Below are 25,144 nucleotides of genomic sequence, written 5' to 3'. Positions count from 1 at the left end.
GCATGCCAAATCCAAACCTGTCAGAACGCCGCCGTCGACGCTGCGCAACTGACAGCCCCGATGCGTCAATAGCCGCCAGTAATAGTCATCATCATATTGACGCTGAGATTGCTGAGATGAAAAGCTCTTAGCGAGCAGCGGCTGCTCTTGGTAAGCGCAAAAAGCTTCGGCTGCCAGGCGCAGTTCCTTTTGGCTGCCGCGCAAAGTATGCAATGAATTTTGGACGAACAACATTCCATAGCTCCTAAATTGAACACATAGTGCTGTGCGCAAAAGTTTTGAGCCGCGGCAATAGTGGAAGTCGTCATTCCATATGACACAAAAATTACCCTAGAGAATCAATCAAAACGTCAGAACCATAAATTGATCAAGCCAAATGCACAACACCCCCTTCCCTTGCCCCCTAGCAGCTCAGTAATATTTATTGATAGAGCGTTCTAAGTTGATGAAACCTGGACAGCTGATGACATCGACAGTTAGATAGATAGATAAAAAGCTAAAAAGCTGCTCATAAATTCGTCACGCTGCGTAGCGGACGTTTTGTTTAATCTCATGCTCGATCTCTAATTTTTTCTCTTTCTTTCCATTTCGCTCTCTCTCTCTCTCTCTCCCTAACTGTGTTACTCTGTCTCTGTCATTAAGCTTTCGCAAACATTCAGCGTGTAGTTCACTTTACACAATTTTCGTTTTGTTTGTTTTTTGTTACAAGCTACACGCTTTTTTTTTAATACCCTATATAAATGGGGTCCACTACGTATTTGTAATACACAATATAATTTTCACATATTATTTTTAGCAAAATCCACTTATAAAAGTTCTTAGAGAAAACAACTTGTACAAATATGCTTGTACATCAATCGCAAGAAATGTTAACTCAGTGAACATAACATACTGTTAACATAAGATAACATGAATTAAGATATGTTGTGTACATTCTGTTAAGCCAAGAACTGTTACTTTAATCAAAACTATGTTATTGTAGCATTACAGTTGTCTTTTAGTTAGAATATTTGCTGGGTATAGTGATATATACCCCAAACTTGTCTCTATTGACTTTAGTTCACACTTGTTGCCCAGCTCTTTGGTAATTGTTTCCTCGGAATATGCAATGCAAACACAATTTGTGCAAAGTGCAAGGTGTCACATGTTTTGTATACAATTCATTTGCTCGTAAACAGCTCGACAAAAGTGAATTAAACAACAATAACAATAACTACAGCGGCTGTGATTCATATAATATTCATGTCCTTACATTTACGAGCGTATAATAAATCAAAATGTTATGCAAAGTGGTTGAGATAGGTACGTAATAAGCCAATGTAGCGATTACATTAATTGGAATACATTAAACTTAATTCCCGTGAACATTCGCATTACATTCGTAATGGGAACATTGCCAGAACACGTTTTCAAATATCAACCACAGACGGAGATCTACTACAAAATTCATGTTAATTGGGCGCTCAGATTTTCTATATTCTATAGTCAAAGTGTATTAGTAGTATTTGCTTAGTTAAACGAGGTACACACATCCACCCAGGTGTGGCCTATAGTAAAATATATTACTTAGCCTAGACTAGATCGATTCATTTGAAATTAATAATGTTCAGCATGTTTCCAATATTTCTTTGATATTCCGTTTAATTGCTTATGAAAAACAATTCCTAAGCAAGAATAAACGCAAGTACATTCAAACACATTCAAATAATTTGTTGAATGCACTCTTAGACTGACGTCAATTGCAGATTATTCAGTTATGTGTACATATATATTGACATATGCAAATGTGTCGACAGCAAAAAGTTCACAAAATTTCAACAATTTATGCGAGGGCTGCCTTTAACATTGTGCTGCCTCGAAGTCAGTGAAATAGATAATAATATATCGATATATGTATTTCCAAATAACCAGAAATTTGTAATTGTAGTAAACACAAATCTAGAATTCTAAATTCTACCAAAGTTCAAAAAAATAAGAATCAACACATTTTTGTAGGATGCTTTATTTATGCCGGAAAATTTCATAAGGTTTGGAAAATAAACACCGGAGTCAATCAGTTGAGCAATTCGACGTTGTGCTTAGGGTATGCTCCAGTCGAGCACTCCCGACTTATTATTATCCTTCAAAATCTGGCAACACTGACAGTCGCCAAGGAGCACTACATAATGAGCAACCCTCGTATACACGAGTTCAGGTGCGAACTCAGCTTTTGTGGCGCTTTAAAGAGTTTAGGTATGTGCACTAAATGTAAAGGCCAGTATTAAAATGAATAATACGATAATCACTTTTCATATTTGCTTTGTTTTATTTTGTAAAGTGATTATCCCTTGACAATCCTCAAACTAGATAATTTGTCAAATACTTAACAAAATGTATCCCTGTATTTCCCAATTCCGTCCCTGTAGACATAAATATTTATGATTAGTTGTATGTGTGCTTAAGTGTCTACTCATACGGCCGCCTCTATATTTCCCACTAGTAAATTATTATTTTTGCAAATACGGCTGAAACTATAAAATATTACTAAGATGGCAGCCAAGTGCGGCCAAGAAAGTTTTTTTCACCTTAATTGCTGTTCTACTTAATTGTTTGTGCCCATAGAGCTTGCATAAATCTGAATTTTTATATTTTATAAAAAGCCCTGTGTGGGCGTGGCAATTAATAAGTTGTATATAAGCCTCCTCGAGTTGGCAACAAATATGTATTACGAGTAGATACTTAACTCGAGTGGAAAAGGCGAAACAAAAGTGCTTCAGTTCCAGAGTGCCCGACTGGCAGATACCCTAAGCACAATTATAATTTCCACATACTCAAGCATACAATATATCCAACATATGAGACGCATTTTATGGGTGTAGAATATACCAGAGCCTATATACTCCATTTGGCGACAGTTTACAACTCAACAAACTCAGACTGAAAATCAATACTCATTGACTTCGGGCAAACGCATAGAGTTAGCGAAGATTCCAAATAAAAGGAAAATGTATTCCAAATTCTCTGAGATAGATGTGCTCATAAAACCGAACGGGGCGACAGACAAACTAATGAAGAGTTCATATGGCTCACGTGTATATAGAAGACCTTGTATACCCTCAATGAACCGTTTTCAGTGCAGGGTATCATATTTAGATAGCACAAATATTCACAGATATTTATTAAATTGGCGGCCGAGTTACGAGCATGCAGAGGATTACACTTATAGAGCCTTTTGCCAGCAGGCAATCTTTTGCATAAGCCCACGAAGATGTTCCAAAAATAATTCCTGCGCGCACGTGGAGATGCGAATGCGTGCAGACACGTGTTGAAGCTCAAGTGTACGTAACGCTAGACACACTCACACACTCACACACACACACACACACACGCAACCTATCTTTACCTGGAGTGCTGCATAATAGATTGCATACTTTGGTCGACCTATTTGCGGTCGAGCTTCAGCACTTCAGTGCAGCTTCTTATATTTAGATGCAGCTTTTTGTGTGCGATTGCCGAACGAGACCTTGCAGGACCACAGGTGGCAGCAGCAGCAGTTGCTTGCAACGCCGTAACTCACGTTGATGTCAGCTGCCAGGCTGCGTGCCGCGCATTGCCATCCAGAATCAAGCCAGATTTTCGCCCGACCCTGGCCCGGCGCGAACGTCAATGGTGACGTCTTTGGACTCGCCCCTGTTGACCTCTGCTTGTTTTGTGGCTATTGAACCTGTCCGCAGCCTGCGAGGGGCGCTTTCTCGATGGCATTGCTCCACTTAACTGGGGCAATGCATTCATTTGCATGCCAGGTGCCAAGATGACCCCAAGGCTTTTGATGCTCTTCAGACTCTACTTAAGAGCACAAATATTAAAACACCATTGAGACTAAATAAAAAGTAAATAGAATATGCGCTGAGCATAATTAATATTTAAAGCGGATAAAAGGACGCACAGCTCTGAGCTGCAGACGTCCTTGCATTTTAAGAAAATCCTGCATATTTGTTTAAAACTTTAGAATGCCCAGATTATCCCAAGGCTTTTGATGCCCCACTTAAGACGCGGGTATTGAAACGCCATTGAGAATAAATAAATGATAAATAGACAAAAAAAGAACAGATAATACCCTTGTGGACATTTCCCTTTTGTGTGCGAATAGTGAAGCTCGTAAATGCTGAGTGTAATGAAAATGTCTTAGAAGATTTTGCAATTTAAAAACTGAGTTTTTAACCGATTCTTTTTATATTAAATATATAATATAATAGATCGAACTTGATGAGACTTGAGTTATATTAAAGGAGGAAAGTTAAACTGGTAAATGTCAGGCTTACATGCACGAACCTAATTTTCGATCGATCGTTCCTAACTCAGCTAACTGATATTGATAGGACTATGCATATATAAGAGAATGGACAGTTTGAGAACCCACTTTTTGAGCAATTGCTCCTATGACAGCTATATGATATAGTGATCCGATCTGGTTGGTTCCATCATAAGGCTGAGAGACTCGTTTATGTAAAAATAAACTGACGGATATGTCATCTCTCTTTATGCTGATCTAGAATCTATCTAAGACGTCTCCTTCTATGCCTTACACATTGCATGACAAAATCCAAATACCCTCAATGTTGCAAGGGTATACAAATGAACTAACTTTAGATAATATAGAACAGAACCCACAAAAGTATGTAAATTTCAGAGAATATGCCTCTACCATCAAAAATACTGGTACCCAAAAAATGAAACATTTGTAATCTAAACTTATGCTATACGAGAACGTGATCTGAAAGCCATGTCTCAGAATCGATATTGTTCTATATAATAAACGGGAGGTTGGTATTAAAGGTCGTCGTGAGACAAAATACAATACAGCCTTGATTTTCCATCATTTCGACCATATAATATTATAATGTAAATATTTGTATAAATTAGTATTTCTGGGTCTAGGCCTCATTTCAGCACGACCTTCGAAATTAGCATTTATATAGATCCATATATATGTATATACATTAGTTTTCTCACATCCATTTTCACGCTATTCAAATAAAATGTTATTTTACGTTTTATTACCTTCGACCTTTATTTTTGAACAGTGACAAAAAATACTGTGTGAATAAATTAAGCTTGTGTGAATGAAGTCGGACCATTTTGTCCGATAAATAGTTGAACGAAATTTGAAATTTATTATATCTCAATGTCTGCAACCCTATTAACTTGTAATTTTTTCTCAAAGACAGCTATTCCCGGATGGATAAACTATGGATCGTTGCGTTTGACGCGTTCCGCATGCAACTGGTTTAACAATTTGTTGGGTTCATAGTAATATGGATTCTCCTCCGCACCTAGCTCCGGGTCGTACTGGATAATTGGAACAATCTGGACCATTTCGAGTTCACATCCTCCAGCTATGGTTGACATTATGTTGTTGGTGTTGATGTCGTTCTCATTGGCTGGAGCTGGATTAATGCCAAGCGAATCTCCATTCTGTGCTGCCAACATTTGCTGCCTTGTGCGCTTGATTGGAGGCTCAGACTCTGAGGGGAGGGCACTTTGATGGCAGCGCTTCCTTCTTGCTACTACTCGGGGCATTCCGGACACGATTACGTTCTGTACGTCTTAATTTAATTGGCTTCTTTCTGTAATTCTCAAGCAGCACTGTATCGAAATATAAATTAGCTTTAAAAATCTGGCAATGTTTAAATAATTTTTTACAATTTTGCTTTTTATATAATATTATAGACAATTTGTGCTCAGTTAACTAGCTCTGGAAGGTATAAAACTCAATTGCTAAAACTTTAACTGAATGAAATAGGCAGAAGGAATCAATAAACTTTTTATACATAACCCTAATCGGAACATCGAGGGGAATCGATTTAACTGCTTGACTTCATAGCCTCATAATTTTATATATAGTTTCGATAACTCTATTTGAAAAACAAAAATGATCGATCTCATAATCAATCAATATCGATATCGATGCTGGCTCTTAAGTTTATAGAAGAAAAATGTGTATGTTGAGTAGAGTCTACGCAAATCAAAAACATTTCATTTTCAAGAAAACTTTCCCAAACTTACAAATACAAAATTAGGAATGTCTTCTAGAAGCCCTGCACATTATATAGCAATCGGACAAAAAACAAATAAGTTATATAAAAATAAAATTAAGATATAAATAATAAAGAATAAAGACTACAAAGAGAGAAAGACCCTCACGCCGTGTGCTTGCGTCTGTATGTGTGTGTATGTGTATGCACTTAAGCACGAATGTATTTGACGAAGATTTGTACAGGGTATCGCTTAGTTTTTGTGTTTATATCTATCACATATTGGAACACGGCTTTCAAGATTGCATCCTTAAAAACGTACATTTTTTCTTAAGCTTAAGCAAAATTATATTGTAAAGATGGTAATAAATACTTATTTATTCTTTCTAAGCAATGTATGTATCGATAGACATTCAAGCGATATATGTATCGAAATATGAATAAGCGGGTAGTATCGATTTTGGGACGAAACTGTACTTTTTTAAAGCGATTGAATTGAGTGGACGCTTAGAGTTAAAGGTTAAGATTGTAAGATAAAAATATAGAGAATATAAGAAAAGAGAGTGTCGTTAAGTTAAGTTAAATAATTGGAGACAAAAATAACCAAGTTCTAATCTTTTAATGGCTTAAGCTTCGTGGCGATGAATTGTCGTTCATAAATCAGCGGCTAATTCGTGCTGTCAGAAATCAAAGTGTTGCAGAATTGTAATTGGCTTAAATTTACAAATTAATGGGTATTTGCTTTTTAAAAATGGCGAACATTTTCCTGTTTACCAACACCGAAAAGCTTTCAAATCTGCTCATAAATTCAAACTCGTGCCTGTCAACTTTGTTGAGTTCTGTATTTCATATCTATATCATACTTTTTGTCGTCCCGTGACATTTGTTGACTTCATGTGTGCACAACATGAGTGTGTGCCTTTGCCTGTGTGTGTGTGTATGTATGTGTTACTTATAAATATTTGTAGCAGCTGCAGTCGAAATTTACTGCTGTGACAGTTATCTCAGGTCTCAGTTGGAGCCAACTGTACCCTGCTAGAAAGTCGGCTACTTATCTTCTGATACTTGGTAGTCATGATTTCTGTTTACCTCAAACCAGCTGATTAGACAATAAAACATTGCAAAAAAAAAAAAAAAAGAAAAGTGAAACAAAATATTTAGATTAATTCTTGTCTAGAGTTTGCAAACAGCTGAATAGGAGCTAGAGTGCTGCGCGACTATCAGATACCCTGTATCCAGCTGTGAGATATTAGGAATATGTTTCTTTTCTTTATATATACATAGTAAAAACAAGCGGTATATGCGCTTCTTCTTCCCTTAGTCAAGAAGAGTTCAAAAGTTTCCTTTTTTAATAACTTTTGTGTTTATTGTCTAATCTTCAAAAATATTTGAATGGCTTAAAGCTGAAGCTTATACCAAAAATCATGGTTATATCTCAAAGATTTTTTTGATATTTTGGGGGAGTGGAAGATCTCGATCTCGATCTCGATCTCGATCTGTGTAGGACTAATTCTGCTATGACTAGCAGATACCCTTTATCTAGCTGTGATATGTTAGAAAAATATGTTATATTCATTTCTATTCATATATTTAAAAGCATGTGCTACATGATTGTTGTTCTTTTTCGATACTTCATCATCTTCGCTACTTCTGCTTTGATTCATCTTCTTAGCCAAAACCAATAAAGTTAAAACCAGTTAACGCTTACTTATAGTGAATATTATTATACGCAAACTCTCACCAATAAAAGGAGTAATATAGGCAGAAAGTCAGACGGAGGGCCCAAGAGTTTAAATAAGTAGTCGTGTGGTCAAAGATGCACAAAACCAGATACTCTTCATAAACGAATTTAATGGGTATAGCTAAGCTATAGTTAGCAGCTAAGCACTTAAAATATGTCCAGACAGCAACTATCGGGATCTATTTTGCCAGCATACAAGCAAGTTTATAATAAGTACTAAAAACGAATGCTATCTCATGCTATTTCAGCTGTATTTAGATCTGACGACGAGCTGGACAAACTGTTGCATAGCTGGGCAGATATGTCCAGACAGATGCTAATCAGTTAAATGCTGGTTAAATATTGTGGTTACATATTTACCCGGCAGCATGTGCCGCAATGTTGTGCCCAGTCGTTGGCATTACTTTTGACCCCGCACTTGTCAGCAAATCAAGTCCAATGGCGAACACGTATCCATCATCTTTTACAGAATACATTTGTGCGTCTGTCGACCGGCAATTGGGACTAAGCATTTTGAAAACAACTGCGTTTTAACGCCTCATTGCGACAGCGGCCAGCTGTGCGAAGGTCAATCGCAGAGGTCAACGTTAGTTTTGAGCAACCCGGCCATTTTGTATGCTCCGGTTCAAAGTTGAGAGCACTCAACCAGCTTCTCTTGATTACTACTGAAACTGACCGACCCCAACATTCTAGATATTTCATTTTGAGCTAAACTTGTCCCGCGTCCATTCACCCATAGCCCCAGCGGTCATTCATGGGCAGTCTCAAAACTTGCTTACGGCTGGCCTGAATGCGGTATATAAGAGAGAAATAGGCTGGACTAGAAAATACCATGCATAATTTAATTGGTATGTACTTATCCATGCGCAGAAAATAAAATAAAACGTATTTTAACATTGCGCCCTTCTATGTGGTTCTCATAAATTCAAGTAAGGCTTACACGTATTTATGCTACGACTGTTAAAGTTGTGCTTGTAATTATTATTTTTTCTCTTTCTTTGTCTTACTCGAATGTTCTTTTATTATTTTAGTTATATGTTTCTACAAAAGACTCTTTTCCACCTTCTAGTATATGACAGTCGAATAATTTTGGACACACGCATATGAATTATATAAAAAAACAGAATATAGCCTCAAACCTCGGCACAGGTTATCTAGTAGTCTATTTATAAAGCTATTTGGCCAGTAGTTCCTTAATATTATCTTAGAGCACACATTAAACTAAGAGGAAAATATCCCCAAGATAATCTAGATATAATTTTAAAAAACCTTGAACAACTTTATCTCGACTGGATACAAAGTCAAATCTTGGACAAATGTGCCTCTGTGGCTTGTGATTTTTCACACTTTTTCGGGCCTTAGACGCTTTTTACGCGTATTGATTCAATATACGAATTTGTGTGATGCATTTTTATTTGAAGTCAGATAAGTAAGTTACCTATCGAAATTTTTCAGACTTTGTTTGTCATTGCAATTGCCGCACAAATCGAATCTGAAAAAGTTGCTTGCCAAGTATTTACCCCACACCAAACACTTTTCCCAGATGAAAAACTCCCATGAAACTATTATATAAGTGCCACAAGCCGCAAATGCGATTTGAATTGAGCGGAGCAATGGAAAGCAAGGTCAAGTTCAAGTTAAACACACTCAAGACTTGTGTTAACAACTTGCAGTTGGTCAAGCATTTTATGGGACCTGCATACATTGCAATACCCTCCCTCCTTCCCCCTTCTCAACATTTAATGCATTTGCCCATCGAAGCACTCCAAAAACCTAATAAAACTTGAACAACTTTCAGTTGCAGTCGACACCAGCTCATGGTCGCAGTTTGCAAGTGAAAAGCGTGAACTGGAAAATTGCGGCAAGGTCACGTCGAGTGGGCTACAACAAAAGGGGCAGCTGGCCCTATATGGGCTATAAGTAGGCAGTTCCAATCTCCCATAATGTTTACCGCAGTCAATCGACGACGCCTCAGCGGATAATTGACATGCCACGTGAATGGATAAACAACAAATAATAGGGTATATATATATATAAATAATTAGGGTATATCATAAAGTGCATGTCTTAGGACTTACTCCATAGTTGTTATACCCTGTACAAACCGAAAATGAATATTAGAGGGCATATACTTAGTTCAGCTTAGTCTTCATTCATGCTTTACTCATGCTCGTTACGAACAACTAAATAATCAGGCTAAAAAGGCGATCACATATGAACATTATTAAATGTTAATACTTGTATTCAATAATTTGAATGCACTCTTATACATAAATATATAAAAGATATCTTAATTTACTCCATGAAATATATTAATTGCAAAAAATCGTTTAAGGGGGTCGGCCTGTGATTTAGCCGTAATAAATTAGAATTATCAAACAATAATTAACAATAATTATCAATAATTATTGATAAGAAACCGCCTTTAAAATCAATATTAGTCTGTTAATTTCAGCCTCTAAAAAATTTTAATATTTTTTTGAACTTTAACTTTCGAACGATTGTCATAATAATATTTTTTTTTTTAAATTTTCCTAAGTTCTACAAAATCGATAAGGAAGGATCCATCGTAAACGCAAGAAAATTTGAAAGAAATTTCCCTTTATCGTTATATATATATACTATATTAAAAGCTGCAGGTCTAGTGCGGTGACCTTAGCTTTTAAAACCTAAGAGATTTGCTCAAAACGCGGGATCGACTTGTATAGATTGCTTGGAAACGGGCAAGGTATCGATTATCGGAAACTTCTACTGTGCGGGCTAGGAGGATCTACGTTCAAAATCTCAACGCTTTCAAAACTACGGACGGACAAACGAACAGACGGACAGATAGATGGACAAGGTCGAATCGACGCTGCTTTTGAGGCTGATCAAAAATATATGTATATATATTTCATAGGGTCGAAGATGCTTCCTTCTGCCTGTAACATACATTTGCACTAAACCATTATACCCTTTTAACACGTCTTCAATGGATATAAAAACAACATCTAACAGGTTATAAAAAGAAACAATTTCTAGGTGTAAATAATAATAATTATAATTTCCTTTTGATTCGATTGTTATGTTAACTAACATTTGAACCGGGCAAGGCCAGGTAATTTCTTCCAGCTACAAATAAAAGAGCTCAAGAGAACTTAATATTAAACCCTAAGAACGGATTCAACGGAGTTGGCAGCACTTAATGTTTTAAAGAGCTTATTGAATATTTATCTTGACAATAAACTAAAAGAGGGGGAGGCCAGTTTTGCTTGTGCAAGCATATGAGATATGAATGTGAGCTTAATGAGCAATCGGAGGTCCACTTGTCAGGCTGTCAAGAGATGCAAAAATAAATAAAATGAAACAGATGAGAAGAGAAATAAGTGAAATACTTTCCTTTAATTGCCGCTGCTGGCGGCTGTTTGTGTTGTATTTCGGCCTGATTTGTGTGTACTTGGCATAATTAAATTTTACCGGCCACAGCTGTTTGCCATTCTCATCTGCCGCAGTGCACGGATTTTTGTCTTTTGGAAATAAGCCAATTTCAAATAGACCATAAAATACACAAGAAGCCGGCCGCAGCTCTATATGCTGCGGCGAATGCTCTCCAGTTGTTGTTTTCCCAGTCATTTACAACTGCGGGCGGCAATATTTATTATGAGCTTTAATTGCTTTTGCATAATTTACAAATGAGTTTTCACTTAACTCTGTGCAACTATTTTGTTTGGGTATTTAAATCTGAAACGAAGTGTAAATTATGGCAAGCACTAAACACTCAAAAAGATCATTTCTTGAAGCTGGCATCGCTTCGAAACTATCTCACAAATTCGAACGCGTCACATTGTTTTAAACAATTTAATTTTTTGTTTAATGGAATATGCGTTTTATTTAATTTTTTTTTTCATTTATGCGCAGCACATGAAATGCAAGCTGAAATATCTGGCAATCAACATTTTACATCCAGACAAATTATTTATTTACGAGATAATTTTTCTAATCGACCAACATGGCGTATGCGCAATCAAATTCTTAAATAAATCAAGTAACAAGCCTAACGATTGCATATAAATATATTCAGAATATATATTAATTAAAATAGACACCAATTAGGCTTATTAAACGGAAAAAAAGCTGATGACTTGGCTAGCTAAGCCCAATCACCGTCTCGCTGAATCTGGCTAACATGGCGTATGAGCTATGCTTATTTTCACATTGTTCATAGAATCTTTATTATAGAGTGTATTATTATAGCTGTGTTGTATTTTAACTTTATCAGGACATATATATTCCCTATAAAGCTGTAAAGTATGCGCCTTTCTATGCGTTTTGGATATACTTTATAGCTTTATAGGGAATATGCTTATTCTGCAGCAGAATATACTTTATTGCTTTATAGCGGATATAATCTAAAAACCTTATAGAAATAACGCTTTAGTATGTCTATAAGCCACTCAGAGCACATAATCTCCGGCATACGAAATCGTGTACCTGTTCTTTTTTCGAATAGTTTGATTAAAGCCTGACATATTGCGTGGTACAAAAGTGATTCACGAAACTCAATCAACTTGTAAGTTGATAATTTATAACGAAATCAAATCATAATCGAAAATGTCCAAATCAATTTGTGTGTGAATTGAGTGCATGGAACGTCATGTTCCATGTAGACTGTGACCAATCCTCGAAGACAAACGGCGACAAACGACTGTCAAGTTGCATTATTTATGACGTTTAATTGAAACACTTTGCAGGTCGCATAGCAAACGTCACTTTGATGTCAACTACTCTTCTAGATAAGTACAGTACTCTGCCTTGCCTAAGGCTACGTCCCACTGGCTCTTATCCTCCAACCCAAATGGATTCCTGGCAAACTCTTGTACTTATTGTCTGATCTTTATGCCAATTTGGTATGTACCAAATGGGGTTCAGCTTCTTGCTGAGCAAAGTCAAACGTCACACGACGAAGTCCGTCCAGGCCAAGTGTTCACTGTAATCGCACTACGCAGCGAAATGGACTTATCGTAACTGGGGAAACACCCGACCAGGTCGGCCAACTCTGTCAGCTGACCAATGAAGGCGTTAAAACAGCTCGCCGCTAATCGTGGCCAATAAATTCTTGCAGCTCGTTTATCTCGAGTGAGTTCATAAAAATCACAACTTTGATTTGCGGCCAGACATTTAAGGCGATGTGTGCGATATGTGCGATATGTCCCATTGTCCGGCTGGCAACCTCTGTCAGTTGTCTTCTTAATTAATCGCTAAAAATATTCACAATTGCCGGACTCCGTCTGCGTGTGTTTGTGTGGATCTACCCCATCATTATCTTATCTGGAGAGCTGAGTAATTGTCTTCAGCCGCTGTCTCTTTGCGACGGCCAAGCGCCAGGCAAGTTGCGTGTGCTTTTTGAAGCTAATTTTTCTATTAACAGACCACACAAAATATATATTCCGCATTGGGGAGTGATCGACTATGTGATACCTATGTATTCTATGTAAAAACCTATCTATATACATTAAATTATATGTCCTGATTGACTGATTGACTGACTGACTGAGAGTCTGACTGACTGAGTAACTAACTGACTGATTGATTGATTGACTTACTGATAGACTGACTTGGCTAACTGTTTTAATGTTTGACTGACTGTCTTTTTCACCAACTTACTTAATATTGGCCTCGCCACTCGGCTTTGATTGATTGATTCATTGACTATCTCACTTACTAAGGGACTAACTGACTGAATGTTTGAATGATTTCTTGACTGGCTGACTGAATGAATGACAAAAAGACAAATGGACCGGCTGACTACTAGACTGACAGATTGATTGACTGACTATTTCACTAACACATATACTGAGTGATTGGGTGTGAGTGATTGACTAGCTGACTATCTATTAGACTGACTGTTTGATTGATTGATTGACTATCTATTTTATTGACCAATAGACTTAGTAACTGACTGAATGGTTGAATGACTTCTTTAGTTGCTGACTAAGTGACCGACAAGAAACTAAACTGATTCATGATTGATTGAATGATTAACTGACTAATAGATTAACTGACTGAATGATCGTTTGTTTACTAAAATAATTGATTGATTGTTTAACTGTCCAATTGAATAACAAACTGACGGATTGATTGACTAACAGACTGCCTATTTCCTTGACTGATGACATGACCGACTGATTGCTTGATCAAGCTGATTTTGAAACAATATCCTTTCGTGATGTGAGATGGGTTTTTTTCAAAGCAAAATACGTTTCCATAAACATTTGTGGAGATTCCATGAGACGAAGTAGGTACTCATATTGAAATGGACACCCATTATAATGAAAATCAAACAGCATTATTAAAGTCAATCAACCCCATTTGAACTAAGTGTATGCAGAGTATGCGAAAGTTGTCGCGTGCTCGTAACCAGAAATTTCTTCTTATAGGAGCTTCTTTATTGCCGCATATAAAGCATACAGCTCTTTATCTGACTTCATTTTAAATAAAAATAATCTAAATTTAGCTAATACTTTAATTAGCCAATTCAAGTAATTTTAGACAAGCGCACGTGATGAACCCAGTTTTTATGGCTCGTGCATTTTAATGATATTCAAAATAAAAATAGAAACGTATTCTATTTGATTTAATAAAAATGTTTGTTATATTATTATTGTGAATTAGATCAGCCTTAAGAGCTCCGAACTTTGTTGGCCAACGTCAACGCGGCGTCTTTTAAATGAGCAATATAATATAATTTCGGAGATAAGTTTCCATATTTGTGACCTGAACATTTTATAATTATCGGACTGTAAGGTCCGAAGTTATAAAGACTGGACTTTCAAGAAGAAACTGCGTAAACTGCGCAGCTTGGCGCTGGTTATAGGGTATCTCTCAGTCGAGTGCATCCGCCTAGAGCTCTTTCACTTACTTTGATTTATTATTTATCTAAGTTCTCATCTCTAAAAATAAACCAAGCATAGAAGACACTTAAACTTACAGTCGCGACAACTAGTAAAAAGGCTGATCCAAGGATATTCCTGTGCATGATTTATGCATTTTTTTCAGAATATTTCCTTATATAAAGAAGCTTATGTACATTTAAATGATGTGGAAGTGTTTTGAAATGTTTTAACAATTGTTTGGCAGTCGTAAATCTGTCACACGCTTTCAGCCACGTGACATTGCAAATAATTGCGGGCGGGCCATAAATAAAATGCTCTAATGCATTACGCATGGACCTGTCAGAAAAGTTATCAATATGACGACTGCTGTCACCGCGGGCGGGATATTAACTTATTTCCCCGCTAACTGTTAATTACTCTATTATTTAGTATACCCTGTCTGCTAGCAACATGTCACTCAATAAGTGACGGCTGTCCAATGGCTTTATCTAACTGGTAAAAGTGTCATCGGTGGCGCCTCACGTGGAGTTGCCTCCGAAATGAATTGTTCTTTAGCTAGCTTTGGACAACAACTTGAGTTGATTGAGGAGATGAGAGTAGGTAATCATTTCGGTAAGAGGGTATTTTCCATATTATTTTTTAGAAGAAAATAAAGAATACTTTTTGTAATAAAATGACACATGGTAAATTTGGCAATTCTGCATGCTGCATTTACTTTGCAGCATTCAAACATCGCCCTTCTATGCGATTCTCACGGTATGGTACGTGTTATATTAACAAGCTTAGCTGACAACATGATATCCTTATCTCTTTTTCCTTCACTTAATTTCTCAAGGTTATTTGTTCTTTCTGTGAAGTGTACATATAAAATGTTATCTATATTCTTCTAATAATTACATACTTCTATATCCTAGTTTAATGTAAATATTTATGCAAGATTTTGTGGTTAAAGTCAGACAACAAGAAATAATTCAAGTGTATGATATTGTCGAGTTCATTTCTACATAACAAATATATATATATATATTTTAATTGCAAACACATTTCAATTTATGCTGTTGTCAAATTTTGATTTTCTCACCTGAACGCACCTGGACGCAATTAGCTTTGAGATATTCTAAAGTTGCAATGGGAATAGACATATAGTAAAACCAACACACACACTTAGATCACAGCGAGCTGTGAACGAGTTGTTATTGTTTTGGCATAATTAGAATAGACACAATGTCGAGACATTAGCGACAATTCAGCGCGCCAAGAATTATGAACTTGATTACTGAATACAAATTGTTTGATATTAACGACTGTAAACAAAGTAAGTTTATTTGCATAGCATATCTTAGCCGAAAAGTCGAATTCACAATAAAGTGCCAAATTTTCTGTTTCAAGTCGCTGCCAAAGTAATAATGTCGAGCGACCGAGCGCAACAAGGAAACTGAATTAACTAAGAAGTAAACAGCAACAGGTCGCCCAGCATCCGGCGTCAAGCGCATGTGCAGAGTGGCAGAGTGCTACCAATAATTATAGTAAAAATATTTAAAAAATTTAAACAATAAACATAAACTAAAGTCAAGTTGCTTAATTAAATATTTTTACATTTGTTGTTAAGTGTCAAAAGTACAAACATATTCAAATTATGCACATTTGGCGCCTAAAAACAAATGCACAACATTGCCAGATCCACAAAAAAGAGCTAGCCAACAGCAAGTAAGTGGCAACGCCCTGTGCACGCGCACACAATAACGCACGCGTTACGCGTTACATAAGCGCGCATTCAAATAAATTCATAAAACAAGTAAGCTTTGAAAATTAATTTATTGTGCTTATAACTCGACAATCGCTTTTTGAAATATATTCATAATCTAATAAAAGAAAATAATATCCAGAATATTCATAAGTAATTCCGCATAATGTCGCAGAGTTTTATGTTCAATATCGAAAGCGGCTACTTGGAAGGCCTGGTGCGCGGCTTTAAGAACGGTCTATTGAAGCAATCCGATTATCTTAATCTAACACAATGCGAAACGCTGCATGATCTTCTGCTGAATATACAAAACACGGACTATGGTCACATATTGACCAGCGAAACCGAAGTGGCAAATGTGGAACTGATTGAGAAGCGTATGCGGGAGAGAATTGTAGTTGAGTACAATTATATGCGTGTCAATTCCACAGAACCGTTAAGCACATTTCTGGACTATATACGATATGAGCATATGATTGATAATATTGCGCTGCTGATGGCGGGCCTAAGCAATCGTCGGTCCATGAAAAAACTGCTGCCCTTGTGCCATCCGTTGGGTCTGTTCGATCAATTGGAGGCCATCGAAGTGGCCAGCAACATTGATGAGCTATTCAATAGCGTGTTAATCGATACGCCGATATCGAAATTCGTTTCGGAGCACTTTGATAAGATGGCAATACATAATACCGATGTGGAAATCCAGCGCAGCATCATATACAAGTCCTATCTGGAGGACTTTTATAAATTCTGCAAGAAATTGGGCGGCACCACGGCTGAAGTTATGTGCAATATGTTGAGCTTCCAGGCGGATCGTCGCACCATTGTGATTGCAGTGAACTCTCTATACACGGACATGCAACCCAAGATTCGGGAAAGTCTATTCCCCACCTGCGGCAAGCTCTGTCCAATTGTGAGGAGACTATTGGCCTCCAGTACCGACTTCGAGCAAGTGCGTGTAACCGTCAGCAAGTCCATGACCTATGCCGGCGTGTTCAACAACATTGAGAGAGATACCGACAATCTGATCACCTTGGATGATCGTTTCCTGATGCTGGAGGCCAAGATGCATGTCAACTCGTTTTTGCAGCAATTCCACTATGGCATTTTCTACTCCTACCTCAAGTTGAAGGAGCTCGAGTGCCGCAACATCGTTTGGATTGCCGAGTGCATTTCGCAGCGACAAAATGACAAGATCAATGCCTATATACCCATACCGATTTACTAAGGATTGTCGATAAAAATGTTCTCTTAATCACCAAATAAACAAATTGTGTTCAATATATTATTATTATTTTTATGTGTATTTGGATACAGTTATATTTGACCAGGATTGAATTTAATAGAAATTGTAAAAAAGAAACCAAGAAGATTGAAGATTGTTGTCCTTCAAAAGCATAGAAGACGTTTTATATAAATACTTTATTCCCGACCGATATTGTTATATCAAGTAAACAGGTAAGATTGTTAAAGATATGTTGGATATAATAGATAGATTAGTTAATCATTTTTCGACCTATTCTTCCTGTAGAGCTATATTATAGAGTAGTACGATTTAGCATATATCTAAGACGCATAGTGAAACTTAAAAAATGCCGAGTTTGATAAACAAAAAAGTTTCTCGTACAAAAACTTTATTATTTGTCTATGATATATATATATACGATATAGGATATGATGATAAATTTTCCGATTTTTCACAAAACGACGTATCTACGAAGAGTTTTATGACATTAGCTTAACAACTAAGAGATAATAATGCCTAGAAGTCATATCGTCTCAGCATATATACTATACTAGGCGATAACCCGTGCATAGGTCAGAAAGGTCTTATATATATAGCATATATTCTTAATAATATGTGGAAATTAAGCGGGTATTGCCCGGCCTTGCCCGTGGAACGTTTTGTGCTAAACATTTTAGATACTACCTTTGCATTTAGTACATGCCCGTGGAAAATTGAAAACTACCCATCTTGATTTCCACTTCTATTTGGAGTGAGAATCTTGAATGAATCTTATCAAATCTTATTAAATAAATTCTTGGATCGGATCGGAAAATGCTTTCATGTAACCGTTATTGGCTATTTACGTTATTCTCTACTTATGTAGCTGGAATTTCCTCAATCGTTCATATACGTATTCATTAAGTTCTTATATAGAGACAAAACTTGAAACTTGAATCTTTGAATCGCATTTTCCACCGAGGCAGCTTGGATTCAGCGAAGAGTGTGAAACACGTCTCAAATGATTTTTCGTATAGATCTTTGCAAATAAATTTTAACACGTAACGTCACCCATTAAACCTTTAACCCCCATTTCCACGAAGGATGAATGCATTTTTCGAAAAGCGTGAAACTTCCCTCAATGAATTTGAACAAAGATCTTTGAAAATGACTTTGAGGCGGATCGGATAATGAACAAAAAAGGTTTCATATAATCATTTTTCATGATTTTTCCACAAATGCGGATGGAATTCCCCACATAAGTTAAACATAACATAAACTGTTTTCTATATAAAGATTATATACCCTCAATAGTTTGTGGGTTCGAAATTTTGTGTGCATGTCAAACTTCTTGCTAAACTTATGAAACCCTATGCCTGGGCAGAAAGTATCTCCGAAAGGTGCAAAAATATTTTAATCAACTAATCAACAAGTTGAAATTCCCACATAATCTAACCGAAGTACTTTAAACAATCGCCGGGCGTAAGTTCATAATTATCTGAATTGGCAAATATATTTGAAATATCAATATAGTTCAGTTTGAGATAGCGCCTAGTATTGAAATACATAAGGGCGCTCTTTTTTTTCGACTTGTTTTTTATTGGTCAATTTCCCAAACCCACGAAAGCCTAGCGACAAAATCAGCTGAGTCGCGAAACATACGGCGGCGGGCATTTCAGCAGCAGGTTCTGAGTTTTCTTTATTTTTTCGCAAAACTCAGTTTCAATTCGTGATTCTAGCTCGCTAGTTGTGCCAAGATATAACAACGTAACCGAATGAATCATCTTCGTTTGTTGTCGTGAATGTTTAAATATACATACATACATACATACGTACATACAAACATATGTACGTACATACATAGATGAATGTATATTCTTTTTTTTGCTTTCTTTCATTTTTCCACTTCGTCTCTGCCGTAGTCTGCGTGTGTGTGTGTGTGTTCAACTTTTTTTATCAACACAAACTATTTATTTGAAGCTCAATATAATATAGCGGTAATAAGTCTGTAAATGATACTTGTACATGTATGTACATACATATGTACATATACAAAAATACAGATAAAATTTCGCTTTAGCCAGAAAACTGTGTAAATGCAAAAGCAACGCTTTTCCGCATTTTTCCGCGAGTTCAAATTTCCTGTTCTTGCTGCTGAGCGCATCACCCTGACCCGAACCGTCCCGCCCCCCCCTCCACCCTCCCTCTTTCTTCTGTTCCGGATGCTAGAGCATTCTTTTGGGTTACTTTACTCTCAATACTTGTAAATCTCGTTTGCCGTTTCGCTACAACCTGAAATTGGCCAACGCAAATTGTCAATTGAATTCTGGGAATTACAATATTAAAAAATTACGAAACTCCTACAAAAAAAAAAAAAGAAGGAAATTATCAGGCATGTGCATAAACCAATTTGAAATGTTAAATTTATTTAACGCACAAATTGAATTTGTGCTTTTATGAAAATCATCTGCATGGTTTGGTTTCCCACTATTTACGACAGAATTCCAACAGATATGCGCTGCCGTTCCCAGTCAAACTCACAATCTCAATACAACAACTAGCAAACCTTTCCATAACCATTATTTGTGCCATTCCGAAATATAACGACGAGGTATTGTTTTATATAGATATACATATGTGCAAAGGTATTTGTGCACATGCACGAACGAACGGCTTATACATATATGTACACACATATGTATGTATTGATGTATGTATGTACGCTTAGCGAGTATATAGTTTGTTTTTGTAGGCTTTCGTTGCTTTTGAATTTTTGAGTTTCGCAGTATTGAAATCGTGGTGGTGGTTGTTGGTTGAAATTCTGTTCTGCTTCCTCTTCATATTGCTGAGAGTGAGCGGGCTCTCTTGCTCTCGCTCTCGTCGTGTGCGTGTAAGTGTGCGTGCATGTGTGTGTTTGTGTGTGTTTTGTTGTTCGGCAAGGTGTTTGCGTTGCTGAGTTGAAAAATAGTTAAGTTATATGATTATTAAAAAACCGTGAGCGCAGCTAATTTCAAACTCTGAATATTTACACAACGATTCAGCTGATTGGAATTGCTATTGTCAGTTATTATATGCATATATTTTATGTGTTATACGAACCTGCAGCATTTGGTTTGTTTAATGTAATTAACGTTTTTCTTATTCTCTTTTCTTGAAAAATTCTCAACATAATAAGCGTAAATTTGTGCCACGCGTGTGTGTGTGTGTGTGTGTGTTTGTGAGACAACGCAGCGCTCCCTTGATTTTCGTGCGCTAGTTGCGCTCTCGCGTTTCATATCTTTTCCACATTACAGTGGGGCATGGGAAATTTGAGTTAAATAAGTAAATACTCTTATTGTGCATAAATACAATTAATTTTTCAACTAAGTAAATCTGTTAGTTTTGAAATCATAGTCAATCGATTTTGATTTAAGCTAGTGTTGAATAATTTTTGAATACAGGTTTTTTCAACCGGCTTTCAATTAGTTTGTGCCCACTGTAGCCTCTCAATCTTTAGTGCGAGTTTTGGACAGCTGGAAAATTACTCAGCTTAAGTGTACAAAATGTGATTTGAGTTTCGAATTCAGATATTGTGTTCTCCCAGCTCAACACCCCATCCGTTGAAATCCATACATTCAACACTTTTAATTGAATAAAAACTTAAAGACGTTTTTTTCCATGCATTGTGTTTCAGTTTCAGCTTCTTCGAATATCATTACGCATCTGTCGGGAACTCAAGTCTCAATTTTTTTTCCTTATATATATGTGTATGTATGTATGTATTTATGTTTGCATGTGTGCACATAAATACGCAGTTACAAACATAATAACACTTCATTTCGAAAAAAAAAAGTGACGAAATCTTTGTACCCCAAGTGCTCCACTGGCTCGTAATCGTATTTGGCATGTTTATTAACATTTTAAAATCGTTTACTCACTATCTCTAAATTTAGTTTATGTGTTTGTGTGTGCGTGTGCATTTGAGAGCTTAATATTGTGTTTGTGTGTGTGTGCACGTTTATTCTTTTACCTTCCCTTTGTCGTTTATATTTCGTATTGAAATTTGTAATCAAAATCGATAAAAAATATATATATTTATTTGCCTATTTAGATTTCTTTGTATTTGTAAACTGAGAACGTATCGCATTTGTATTTATATATATACATATGTACCTATTATGGGTTTCGAAGTGTTGTTCTCATTTGTCAGATATGGGTTTCGAGTAGGAAAAAACGAAAAGTAAATACGAAACAGCAGGGTGAATTGACAGCTCGGCTCGATACAATATTTTATTATTCAATATTTGTTTAAGTGGTTTGAAAATCTGGTTAAGTAAGTTTTTCTGAATATTCGAAGCAGCTGCGATTTTTAATTGTATTATTGAAAGTTCAACCAAAACTAATTATTTAAAAAAAAATACATTTTTTATGTGAAAATCCGGTTTTTGAGTTTTGAGTTTTTAGCTTTTTAAGTTTGGGGACACAGCACAACTAATTTTTCTGCTGGTTCAACTCTTTTTTTTTTTGTGTTTTTAGATTTTTACCCAAGTACCTAAGACCAATAAATAAAAAAAAAGCCAGATCGATGTTGATGCCGCGGTATTCCGAGCAGGACAGCCATAGCGATAATAGTTTTGCTGGTAAGCACGGCCACGCCTCCACCACGGTGGCCGCCCACACGAAAATGCGTTTGCTTAGCAAGGTGGAGCAAAACATGCGCCAGAATCAACAGAATAATCCGAATCAGAATTCTGGCCAAAATCAAAGCATCAACAAGCTAATCCACACCGCCGCCACGGGCAACGGTCTGGTAGGCGATGTGGACGAGCTATTGACGCCCATGCGCATTAAGGCTCAGGCGCCGCAAGCCATGGCAGCTGGCATAGCCAATGGGAGTGGCAGTGGCTGCAGCAGCGCCGGCGAAAGCGGTGGCAAGGAGACGCATTCACGACCAGAGCGCAACCTGTGGAGCCGCGCCGAGATGCTCGAGATGCTGAATATAATGCAAGAGATGAACGCCCTGGAACAGCTGAACGATCGTAACGTGAAGAGCGAGCACGTTTTCCGCCAGATCGAAGAGGTGATGCGCAGCAAGGGCTATGTGAAAAAGTCCAGCATACAGATCTGGACCAAGTGGAAGTTCCTCAAGTCCACATACAACACGACAACGCGGCACGGCAATGGCATACCGAAAGTGGTGCCGGAGGAGGTTTACCGCGTGCTCTGCCGCATGCTGCGCGAGCATGCGAGTGTCTGTGGCAGTATCAGTGGCATAAGCAGTGAATGCGGCAACTCCAGGGATAGCTACAATGCAGAGCTTGGTAGGATATTGCCCAATAATGATGATGGCGGCAAAGAGGAGCTGGGCGTGGAGCATCCCATATTTGGTTTTCGCTTGGGACTGGTCAAGCCGGAGCCGCTGGATACGGGTGAGTGCATCTATTAAAAAGTCTATTAAGAGAATATATAATCATATATGTGTATATCATGTTGCGACTCTCTCACAGGCTACGAGACGACGGTAAACCATGCCAACTCAAGCGAGCAGGAGTTGGAATCCGTGAACTTTGTACAAATGGATGACCAGACGCAGTCATTGGAGCACACGCCTTTCATGATGAATGTGAAGCACGAACCTGAAATGGATTTGGGCATGGATAGCACCAATACGCCACCGCCTACGGCGCCAACTTCGCCCTCGCCGCCGCCAACTAGCCAGGAACAGCGAGATCTGGGTGATAAGTCACCATTATATCCAACCAAGTCACAGTCGGTATCAATGCCGCCGCTACGCGTTGCCGCCTTTGCAAATGATGCACAGCGTCAGGCCACGTCGACGCCTACGCATGGCATTCTCCAAATCGAACGACCTGTAGCTCCACTCGGCAAATCCATTCAAAATGGTGGTCCTGGTCGGGGCAATCGCACCATGCCGCTGCACAGCACTAGCAGCATTAATTTCGTGCATCCCACCAGCAAATTGATGCTGCCCCGCAAGCAGCTGCCAATGCGCATTCCCCGGGAGATAAGTGTGCAGCCAGCGAATACGCGACCGCTTAAGCCTGTGCCTATGCGCGAGACGGGCTATTCGTTGCGTCCGGATCGCATGATACCCGATCTGGAGCAGTCTATATCGCCGCCACAATCGCCTTCGCCGCCTATGCACAGCCAGCTAGTACCGAAATATAACAATCCATATGCCTCAACCAGCCGACAGGCGCAGCTGCTTAGCGAACAGCAACAGCAACAGCCACTGCGCAAGCGACGTCTGCAATTTCCTCAACAAACAACGCCTGTGCCCGTCAAGCTTCAGCGAAGCTCCACGATCTTTGAGAACAACAAGCAGCATGGCAGTTTTCAGAGTGAAGATGAGTCCGCGGCGGAGGAACACAAAACCAAACTGCTCGCCGAGGAGGCGAAGCGCCGCAAGGAGCAGCAGGACGAGGTATTCAAAAAGGAGCTTACCCAGCTGGCCAGTGCTGTGCGGCAGGCGCAAAAAGAGATGCTTCAAAATTTCTTTCAGCAGCAAAAGCAGTTCGCGCGTCGTGAACACGAGTTCCAGCTGAAGCAGGACAATTTGGTGATGAGTGCATTGCGCAAACAGACGGATGCTTTGCTGCGCACAGCCAAACAACTAATGCAGTCCGAGGAGGAGGAGGAGGAGGTAGCAGAGTGCCCGTTGGCCTCTAAAACAGAACAGCAGCAGCAGCAAACAGAGGACAGATCAAGCAACATTCTGTTGCTGCAGCCTGAAATAGAGCTGCAGGAGGAGTTCCGAAAGCATGAGGATGCGGAAACGTTGCAAATTCAAGATCATGATCATGGCCATGACAATGTTAGGGATCATGATCAAGACCATGGATGCGTCCAGGCTCATGAACAGTTCGAGGAGGAAGCACAATACAGCAACGAGGAAAACCAGAGCGAAGCTGCTATGGAGTCGTCCATGTCCGCTGACAGCGAAGATGCCGGCAGCGAGGATGCCTCAAGTCAGAGCGCCAGCCCGAGCGAAGCACAAATATGTTAAAATATTACCCCTAGAATCAAGTATTATCACAAGAAGTCTACAATTTTGTTATTCCTAATGCCTGAAACATTTAACATTCCAAAATACATTCCTTAATTTTGAAAAAAATACGTAATTATGTAAATATAAAATATAAAATATATATATGTATACATATTCCTAGAGCAAAGCCCACATTGTTAAAAGACTTGATTATATTTAAGCATTAAGAAATGTAAAAAATGATAAATAAAATGTATTTATTGTTCTAGTACTCCCAATGGGACATATCGCGATTGCTTGTGCTTGAAACATCAAAATATACGCATACAAAGTGATATTTAAGGAATATCGAAATGGAATCAGAGAGGGAAACCATATATTATTATTAAGAAACTTAAATTTATGGCAAAAGTACTTTTTATTTACTCACAATTAGGGCGTATCACATATGGCTGATATTATCCAGGCACCATTTATTGAATGGTTGAATATCTTTAAATTATATCTCGATATAGGAGGCAATTATCAAGAGATTTGAATCGAAGGAATATGAATTGATTATG

At 37.8% G+C, this 25,144-nt stretch overlaps 2 protein-coding genes across 3 annotated transcripts; both read left to right on the top strand.

The window, feature by feature from the left end:
- The first annotated feature begins 16,446 nt into the window (after window positions 1–16,446).
- Window positions 16,447–17,642, top strand: LOC115761355 (probable V-type proton ATPase subunit d 2). The gene has a single exon (XM_030703102.1). It carries the CDS (start codon window positions 16,538–16,540, stop codon window positions 17,594–17,596), a length of 1,059 nt encoding a protein of 352 aa, XP_030558962.1. The 5' UTR covers window positions 16,447–16,537; the 3' UTR covers window positions 17,597–17,642.
- Window positions 17,643–19,356: 1,714 nt separating this feature from the next.
- LOC115761284 (putative uncharacterized protein DDB_G0268364) lies at window positions 19,357–24,951 on the top strand. Of its 2 annotated transcripts, none has more exons than XM_030703007.1 (3): window positions 19,357–19,441; window positions 22,109–23,001; window positions 23,080–24,951. In XM_030703007.1, exons 2-3 carry the CDS (start codon window positions 22,158–22,160, stop codon window positions 24,597–24,599), a joined length of 2,364 nt encoding a protein of 787 aa, XP_030558867.1. In that variant the 5' UTR covers window positions 19,357–19,441; window positions 22,109–22,157; the 3' UTR covers window positions 24,600–24,951. The 2 variants fall into 2 exon arrangements, with proteins under 2 accessions (XP_030558867.1, XP_030558866.1); XM_030703006.1 differs by lacking the exon at window positions 19,357–19,441 and adding an exon at window positions 20,390–20,483.
- The last annotated feature ends 193 nt before the right edge of the window (window positions 24,952–25,144 follow it).

The sequence above is a fragment of the Drosophila novamexicana genome, unplaced genomic scaffold (assembly GCF_003285875.2).
Source record: "Drosophila novamexicana strain 15010-1031.04,08,12 unplaced genomic scaffold, DnovRS2.1 tig00000485-arrow-pilon, whole genome shotgun sequence".
In the NCBI taxonomy this organism is placed as follows: Eukaryota; Metazoa; Arthropoda; class Insecta; order Diptera; family Drosophilidae; genus Drosophila; species Drosophila novamexicana.
Note: the sequence above shows the minus strand (reverse complement) of the source record. Positions and strands in the feature narration are given on the sequence as shown.